We start from the raw sequence: 10,029 nt of genomic DNA, 5'->3' as shown, positions 1-10,029 counted from the left end.
CATCCCAAAAAAACCCCACCACCACCACCGCCCCCTGTGCCTGCCTAACCGCTATCCAGGGGGCTCCTATGCTAATCGTGAAATCGTTTTTTCCTTTGAAACCAAAACTGAATCGTTTACGCTTTCGCATCAATTATACACTTATACCTTCTTCTTCTTCATCGTCATCGTCATCATCATCATCGTCATCATCATCATCATCATCATCATCATCATCTTCTGGTTCGTCATCGCCTTCTTCATCGTCTTCTTCATCTTCATCTTCGTCGTGCTCACAAATTCTTCCTGTTGTAACTCGTCGTGTTCTCCTCTCTACTTCGTTTTGACCTTTTCTGGGCTGTGTCCGGCCAACGTTTGCCTGCTCCTACGGCTTCTTGCGTTTGGCAAACATCTGAGACCACAATCAGAATCAGACATTTGTGGTCTTTGGAATGGTGCCCGTCTCGGTGGTGGGCTGCTGGCGCTCCTCTTCGCGATGTTGCTCCAAGTGCACCTGGACGACATGCTGCTCGACCTGTTGCGGCTCGACCTGCGGCTCCTCGGTATCATCGATGTCTCTGGCCAAGGTCTCGCTGCGCTGCAGGCGTCGCTTCTGGATGCTGGAGCTCTGCTTCGGTGGCCCAGTTGGCACGGGCACGCATATGTTGAACTCCTCGTCGGCCGGCTCGATGCAGTCCAGTTGGCTGATGTCGTCGACGCCCACATTGACTGCAGCTGCAGCAGCGGCCGCAGCACTCGTCGATGGACCATCGCCGAATGGCAGCGGCGAGGTGTTCGAAGATTTATCCATGGTGGACAAGCGCTTACCATTCTTGCGGCCAACGGGCACATCCTGCAGTGTTAGCCGCTCCAAACGCAGCTCGGCCAACGTGGACGAAGTGTGGCCCGGACGCATCGACTCATCCACGTGGACGAGCACAAAGGGCAGCTTCAAAGACAACTCGCCGCCCATGCCGCTCAGCGTCAGCTTCACCTTCACATAGTACGACACGTAAATGGCGAAGACATTGCGATCGTCGCCCAAGCCGTTGCCACCGCTGCTGCTGACAGTGGCTGCGCTCAGGGCAGCCGAGTTGGGCGGCTGCGGCATGGCCATGGCCGGGCTGGCCAGTGGATGGCCGCTTAGCAGCTGGGCGGCCTGCATAACGAAATTGGGCGAGCGTATGGCCGATGCAGCAATGGCGCCAGTTATCTCATCCGGCTCGGTGCTGCGCTGCAGCGTGTCCTCCAATGCGATCCAGTTCTTGGTGGGCCCGCGCTGTGGACGCAGTGCCACAGTCGTGTTCAATGTGCCACCCGGCGGTACGGTGCGGTCCACAGAGGGCGAAATATTTTCCGAGTCGGCGACGACGTTCTTGAACTTCCCATTGTTGAACATGCAGACGTCCACGTGCTGAATGGCGCAGACCTGTCAAAGAGAGCGAGAGCGAAAGAGTGAGAGTGAGAGTGAGTGTGAGAGAGAGTAACAATAACAGGGTCATTGGGCCAGACATGCCAACAAGGCCAGTGGGCTGCCAATCAAATTGGCTGCGTCAATGCGACGCAAGTGTTATATCAATATCAAGGGCGCACAAAAGTCGAGGGTCAGCGGGCGAACACCGAACCTTGAGCACCCTACGTGGGCAGCTAACTGAGCGTATGAATAGGCAAGCTCAACGGCCACTGGTATAGATGGAGGATTTCTTTATCTGCAAGTAAGGCTGGGTGCAGCTGCACTGACATCGACTACCAGCTGCTCCAAGCTCAACAGTTTCCTGGTTACAGCATCGACTATAAATAAGAACATCCTTATTCGGGGTCAAGGGTGTGCCAATGGCTAGTTATACAATCCTCAGCTGAGTTACAGTCGCAAAGCTCATGGAAAAGCCAAGCGAATACCTTTGCTAGACAAAGCATATTGATTCCGTGACACATGTCCATTGTGTGTGTGTGCGTGTGTGTGCGTGTGGGCTGGCTGAAATGATGGTAGCATTATTTGATTGCGTTCCCGCGCTTACTTCAACCTTATCTATGGACAAGCCAATCAAAAGTAATGCACTCAATTACGTCCATAAATGCGGACACCGACCGGACTGGCCGACTGGCCGACTGGCCGCAGGGACGTGCCAGGATTATGTCCTTTGCGCTACCTCCGCAATTGATTTGCCATTTTGGGCTGCATTTTGTTTCGATTTCAGTTGTAATGAGGCCCATTTGTCGGGCCAGCCTGCCCGACCGGAATGTCCACATGTGAATGCCCAATATATGAACGCAAATTTCGATGGATGCCTGGCAACAGGCACTGCCTGTACAGGGCTGTACAGGTTGTTCCCTTGGCGCGTAACGAGCAGTTCCACCAAAGTTTGCTTAATGAGTGTTTGCATGTCCGATAATTGTTTAAAATAATTCAATTTTCTGCTTTTTAGTCGAGGCCCACTCCCCCCCCCCCCCTCGCTCACTCGCTGCTTTGCCATTTTTCGCCTAGTTGAGCTCACTTCTTTATAATTAAATTTGAAAGATGGCATCCAGTTGCATCCTCAAATTGCCGGCGGCCAACGCAATTATCGAGCAGCCAAAAGCGAAAGGTCGAACAGCAAAGTGCTCGACATTCTATGCGTCTATTGCCCCCTGTGAGTCTAGAGAAGCATGCCCATATTCATTGATATGGCAATTAATCTATAATTATGTTGTGAAACCTTTTCTGACAGTTTGGCCTTTTATGTTCAATTTGAGGCCAATGCATTGGGCGGAATCGGAGGTCAAGCTGCTTACACATTATCGGTTTGCATTGCCATGCAAATATTATTCTATAGAAATATGTGTTTTTCCAGCTTGTTGTTTAACGACCAACAACGCGTAAGTTCTCGACTTCATAGTACTCGTTCGCAGCTCAAGAGCAGCTGAATTTATTCTAAAATATATATTCTTCGGATCTAGCGAGCTATAACTTTAAATTTTTACTTTTAGACTGCGTCAATGATGTCAACTGTTTAGCAGTTGTCAACAGCAACCGCAAGACGAACGTAGCACAAAGCCAATATACTCCTAGCACTTTGTGAACGAGTATGAAACTCATTAAATAGAATTAAAAAAAAGATGCAATGCAATGCGCATGGCGCATTATGTATAAAAAATACTATATGTTATACAATGGGTTGACAGCTGAAAATGTTGTTGTGTTGGCTGTAAAAACGCTCTTTGCACACTCTTCTAAATGCCTTTATTTACTGTTGTTGCAAAGGTGTTGGCACTGAGGTGTCATCGCTGGATTGTTCAGCGCTATTTAATTCGACTATCAATTGCCTGCGGGTCTCTATGTATCTGCTGTCCCTCTCGCTCCCTTTTTGATACGGCTAGGGCTTGCTGCATAATTTATATTTATTTATATTTGTAAAACCAATTTAATAAAATGATAATTTTATATATTTGTAAAACCAATTTAATAAAATGATAATTTTATATATTTATAAAAATAATTTTGAGCTATTCATCGTCTTGCGATCTGGCCTATGTGATAAGGAAACACCTTTGTATATGAGCACCTGCTTGCCGGAATGAGAAAATGTATCTCAGCGGAGAAATTTGTTGCCTTTTTCCATATTAACTTCATTTGGCATTCAATTGTGAGCAGTTGTTGTCGCTTGTGCGACTTCCCTCTCGCACAATTGGCTCGCACACACAAACGTTCTCACACACACACACATATGCATAGCCGTTTTTTGGTCTGGCTGCTGCCCCATTTAATATTCATGTCCGTAATCTTATGTGCCCAATAGTTCCCTGATTAAGTCCCTCATACATATGCATATATGCATTCTTTGAATCTTATAAAGAATTCATACTTCTTCAAGTTCTTTGCAAGAGGCAATTGAATCTATCTTTGATCGTATCATTATTTATAAATCTTATAAATCTTATTACCAGCTCATATTCGAGTGTCAAACATACGTTTCCATATTACTATACGAAGTATATTATTTATTTATTTATTCTGACAAGCAGTTGTTGAATTAATAAATTATTTATTAGGCTAGCTTAGTTTAGTAAGTCAGTCAATCAGTCAGTTAGCTGAGCAGTTAGTTAGTCATTAGGTCAGCCAATCAATTAGTTAATCTTTTAATCAATCAGTCAGTTATTCAGACATCAGTTAATTACTGTCAGGCAATCAGTCAATCAGTCAATTATCCCAATCATTGTAACAGTCAGCTAGTCAGTCAGTTGCAATCAATCAGTTAGCCCGTCTATTAGGCATTCAGTCACGCAATCTGTCAAGCCCATCAGTCAACTACTCAATCAGTCAGTCAGTCAATCACTCAGTCAATCAGTCAGTCAATCGGTCAGTCTATCAGTTAGTTAATCAGTCAGTCAGTCAGTAAGCTCATCAATCAGTCTATCAGTCAGTCAATCAATCAGTCAGTCAATCAGTCTGTCAACAGTCCGTCAATCAGTCAGTCAATCAGTCAGTCAATAGTTCAATCAATTGCTATTAAGCGTTTAGTCAGTAACTCAGTCAATCAATCAGTCAATCACTTAAAATCATGGAGTTAGTAAGTCAATCAGTCAGTGAGACAGTCAGTCAATCAGTCATTCAATCGCTTAATCAGGCAGCCATTCAATCAGTTACAATCAAGCAGCTTGTATGTCAATCAATCACTCTCAATCAATCAATAATTAAGTCAACCAGTCAGTCAGTTAACTTAACTGTCATCTAGCCTCTGGCTGCTTATCAGTTAGTCTACCAGCCTAACTGTGAGACAACCTGCTATCCTGCCAGTCAGACAATCGGTCAGTTAGTCATTTTGTCAGTGAATCAGTCAGTCATGGGTTTTATGCACCGCATTCCATGCCAACCGCAAGCTCGATTGTCCGGAAACTTGTTGCTCAGTGTAGGCAGCTCTTGAGGCCAGAAAGCTTGCCGAAATTGTTGCATATACAATTGAGTCTCCATGTGTGTGTGTGTGTGTGGGTGTGTGTGTGTGTGTCATTGTGCGAGTGTGCGTAAGGTTTTCAACTTTTTAGTTTCATTGTTGACTTGCAGAGAAACGAGTCGTAAAAAATTGTATAAAACCAAGAAGTGAGCCAAAGGCAAGCAAAAGTGAAAGCGAACGCTGTGACAATAAAAGCTCAACGAACGAGAATAGTGAGAGAATATATATATATATATATATATATATATATAAATGTGTAAATATACTAAGTGTTTGTGAATGTATGGGCATTTAATGTATATTTAATAGGCCGAAACGTACGGAGCAACAGCATAGAAATTGTAGCATACTTTTTTGGCGCTGGCCCATGAAATATTGAGTTGACCAGCGACCGCTGACCATGAGACTAGATAAGTGCATGTTCGACACTCTCACTATATAGCTGTACATGGAGTGTACGTAATTGAACAAAATTGCGGTCGTAATCCGCTTTCATACAGAATTCGCAAATGCTTTACATTAATGAGAAACCAGACACATGTTTCTCTGATGGCATAAAGTGCCCGCTTATTAACGGAGCAAACACGACGCTATCACTCTGAATGCCTTGCACATGCCACTGCATACGTGTAAGCCATAAATACATGTTTATATACGTATATGTACATATGATTATTATATGTAGATTTATTTGCATATACTTATAGCATGGAAATACCTATTAGAGGGACTTTGCATGCAGTTGCTGGCGCTCGCACGGGCAATGCGAGAAATGGGAAATGGGAAATGGATACTTCTGGCTGGCAATCAGTGCATGTATTGCACTTGTCTGTTGTGGCATACTTCACACACCTTACACTTCCACCTGTTTCCCATAAATTAGCTCCAAGCTCCATTTTTTCCCAATAGCCGTTGACGAGTGCAGCGAGCTGCAAGTGTCAAGTTCAGTCGAAACATTTGCAATTTATTTGTAAAATAATATTGATATGATTGTTTGCATACGCATCACATTTGCATATCAAATTATAGTTTCGAAAATGAACGTCGCTCTGCAAATGTATTTAATTAGTTTGTCACACATCAATAATTTGCATAAAGTATAAATTGTTCTATTAGCCCGACTCTGGCAGCTGAAATGACAGAGTGTTCGCTTTAATTAAACTGTGCTGTTGTTGTGCAGGCATTTAAATCCTCTTTAGTGCCGAGGTCATCATTATACATAAATATTTTCATGATTCTCGCAAATTGCGTAATTTTTATAATGTGCATCTATGTGAATTTAGCTTCCGGTTCGATTCTCGGTGTCCGACTGTTTGCACTTTTCATTTGCCCGCTGGCCTGTGTATCTGTCAGTCAGTCAGTCAGTCTGTCGGTCTGTCTGTCTGTCTGTCTGACTATCTATCTATTTGTTCATCAATAAATAATGCGTTGTGAAAATACTGTGTCTATAATAATATAAACAATAACGTTGGACAGGCGCCTAGCCACACCACACAGTCAGGTCGAGTCGAGTGGAGTCGAGTCGAGTCGAGTCGATTCGAGGCAGAGTCCTTCTTTCGCTCTTACTGGCTCTGTCTCTCTAGGCATATTTCTGAATCGAATGTCCACAATAACTTAGCAAATGCTCACTCTATCTCTCTCTCCCTCCCACTCCCTGTCTCTGGCTGTATATTGCTCCCTGTTTCCGCTGTTGACTGTGCAACGCTTTTGCATTTTGTATTAGCTTCAAGTGGCCGGAAGCTAGTTTATGTGGCCTGTCCTCGTTGTGACTATGAAATACTAAGCAGCGAGTGCAATAGCAGCGCGTGCACGCACCGATTCCCCTGAGCCAGCGTGCACAGCACAATTGAATCATCATTCGCTTAGTCCAGCTGACTTGGCTGACATTGCGTATACGTAACATCTGGCCATCCATAGAAATGACGTGGCTCGAATTTACGGCACATTTTTCTGACTCTTAGCGGGCCAATTTTAAGTCATTCGATGAGAGTGGCTAATTGCAATGCACGTGTCGAGAATCGAGTGCCCAGCAGGCTTACGAAGAGGCTTACGCAAGAGCTAACATCTAACAGAGCAGACAACGGGCCGAGGCTTTCGCTGTCCCGGTCGCAGCTGCATTCATCAATGCAACAATACTCTGAACCTAGGGATTAGCTGCTCTTAGCAACATTCCCACAGTCGGCAGCACATAGCACAGGTGATTTGCAAGCCATTTAATCGTATCTTCCTCTTATCCTCAAGTGAAGCCTAACCGCGCACTGTCTGCTGTGTAACTCATTCGAAGACTGTAGCTCTTCATTATCTAACTAAATTTAATTAACTATCTTTATAGTCTACTTATATTGGAGATCGATATTTATCGATTATTGATGGCTAGCGTGAGTGATATTTGTTGGCCTGTTACACAAAGGACCCCAATTGGGGCATGCCTTATTGCATTTAATGTGTGCAGGGCATATGCAAAGTGTGGCTCGAGAATGTTAACCAAAAGCGAGCGGATGCGGCTAAACTTGAGTTGAGTTGTGCAGAATCCGCTCGCAGAGCCGCAGCTGGAGAGGCGCCCACATAGCCACAGACACACACACACACGCCTTAGTTGTTGCCAAAGTGACAATCTGATATTGTAGCATACTTTTGTGGGCGAAGCTCGCCATTAATACACTTCACACACGCACACACACAAATTGGGTGTGTGCTTGTGTGATTAAAGCTGACTGTGTGTGTGTGCAAGAGAGAGAGTGAGAGAGCGAAAGTATTCACTAGTTGTCTGGGTAACCTTGATGGGTTTTGCTTAAGCAAAAAGGGGTGCCAGTTCGTTGAAAGTAGCTGCGGGCACACGTGCACATATGTTTGTCTTTGTCTTTGTGTGTGTGCGTGTGTGTGTGTGTATGTGTGTGTGTTAAAAAGTAAAACCCATAAAATGTATAAACACAATTTTCACTCGAGCTGAGCCTTTTGCCAGTTCTACTTAAGCCCCAAGCTAGCTGCCAACCTTTTGGCTGCTGTCGCACAACTATTTCCTTTTTGGCCTCTGCTGTGGCTGCTTCTTCTTCAGGTGATTTCTTTTTGAATTTTCTTGAGTGGCTACACTCCAGATATTGCACATTCTATGCTCACCGTGCTTTGGCCGTACTTATATTTTTGCTATGCTAGGGCCAAACGTCATTTGCATTCGCTGATTCTTTGTGTCCGCTCAGCCTCGCCGTCGTTTCGCACAGCTCGTGGGCAACATTTGCAGTGGCAGCTGGCCACCCAGAACGGTTTCTGAACTGTTTTCCCAGCGGGCTGTTTGCTTTGTCAGCCAGTTTTCGGTGCGGTGGCAGGCAGCAGGAACAGCAATAGCGATAGCAATAGCTATAGCTAAAGCAACAGCAACGACCGCACCGGCTACAAATAAACAGCTTTGCTTGTCCGCCTGTCCACACGACGTATGCGTAATATTCGTTGGGTGTTTATTAAGAGCTTATGGCTCAATCAGCACTTTGCTTTTCGCACACCACACTCGACTGCGCAACCCCTTGCCCTGTCCGCCATAGCTAACAGAAGCCATGTGTACATAACACCGCAGCGCCAATACTCTTTTGTTTTCTCGACTATTTACTCAGGATTGGAAGTTGGAGAGCTGCACAGGAATTAAGTTTTCAGCGTAAGCAGCTTATATGTGCTTCGGAATTCAATAATTCTTGTATAAGATTCGTATTACGATTCGTTTGTCCAACTTCAATTTGATTGCATCCCACTGTTATACAGTTACACAGAGATTTGGCATTTTTTACATCTATCTATTGCCTGGTGAATTTCATACTCAATCACAATCACTTTACCTTTCCTTTTTCTGTTACACAACTTTACTGACATATAGTGTTCTACATCAGCAATCGATGTGTGTTTAAGGATTACGATTCGTACTTGCTGTTATACAACCATCTAAGCTTTTACCTAGTCAAGCATTTTTTTGAAGCGCAGTCTATTGGCTTGTCTAAATCAGTTATTTAACTGTTGTACGAAATTGTTATACACAATTTTAATATAATACAAAACTGGTATATAAAACTGTTATACAAAACTGTTATACAAAACTGTTTTACAATACTGTTATACAAAACTATTATACAAAACTGTTATACAAACATGTTATACAATACTGTTATACAAAACTGTTATAAAAACTGTTATACAAAACGTTTATAAAAACTGTTTAAAAAACTGTTATAAAAAACTAGTATCCAAAACTGGTATACAAAACTGGTATACAAAACTGGTATACAAAACTGGTATACAAAACTGGTATACAAAACTGGTATACAAAACTGGTATACAAAGCTGCCAACAATAATCAATTGAACACTTCTTTAATCTATAGCAGCTTAATTAACAAACACAAACTAAATGCCTTTGTTCTTGTGCTCAGTCGATTTAAGTGGTGAGTCTACGTGTTTATAATATTAATACGACACTTCACACATACCTATATCAAAATAACTGATGATTTATTTATGTGGTTGTGTGTGTTGGCGCTTACAAGTATTTTTTGCAAAAACATTTGTCGCAATAAGCCGCCCACTGAGCAACAGACGAGAATCTTACATGTCTTTGCCATTCGACAGAGGCCGACACAAAAGAATCAGTTCAAGCACTGGCAGTCTTAGTGCAGAGTCTTGAGAGTGGAAAAACATTCTTTTCTTTTGAGTTGGTAAATTGAAATAAGCTCTTGCCGTTGTCCATGTCGTCGCTTTGGCATATATAAGGTAATGGCTGCCGTAAAGTCCTCCTAATTGGTTGCTGCAGAGAGCACTACGCTCTAAGCCAATTGTGCAAAAGTGCAACTTTAATATTGAGCGACTGCAAGCTCTAAGAGTCTGCCTCGTTGCCATTTGATTGACTGTCAGTTGGACAGCAAATGGGGCAGCTGACAGCTCTTCACAGCGCTGGGCATGAATAGAGTTTCGTTGCCTCTTAGTTTATTTGAGTGCATACAGACAATATGGAGGGCTAATGTTGCCACTCATGTTCTCGTTACGACGTTGCGCATAATTTATTTAATACTTTCCGCTGCGCGAGTGTAAGTACTGAACTACAATAGCAATGGCATGTGGCATGTGGCAGGCGATATATTGCATGC

General features: G+C 43.6%; 1 protein-coding gene across 3 annotated transcripts in view; it reads right to left on the bottom strand.

Moving 5' to 3' along the window:
• The window catches only part of LOC111602064, a 60,313-nt gene continuing 50,284 nt past the window's right edge, over positions 1-10,029 (bottom strand). For all 3 annotated transcript variants that reach the window (XM_023318978.2, XM_023318979.2, XM_023318980.2), the window contains one exon: positions 1-1,408. In XM_023318978.2, the coding sequence (XP_023174746.2) occupies positions 410-1,408 (999 nt within the window). In that variant the 3' untranslated portion in view covers positions 1-409. The remainder of the gene's footprint in view (positions 1,409-10,029) is intronic.

The sequence above is a fragment of the Drosophila hydei genome, unplaced genomic scaffold (genome assembly GCF_003285905.1).
Source record: "Drosophila hydei strain 15085-1641.00,03,60 unplaced genomic scaffold, DhydRS2 tig00000250-arrow-arrow-pilon, whole genome shotgun sequence".
Classification (NCBI taxonomy): domain Eukaryota; kingdom Metazoa; phylum Arthropoda; class Insecta; order Diptera; family Drosophilidae; genus Drosophila; species Drosophila hydei.
This window is presented reverse-complemented; position numbering and strand designations above follow the sequence as displayed.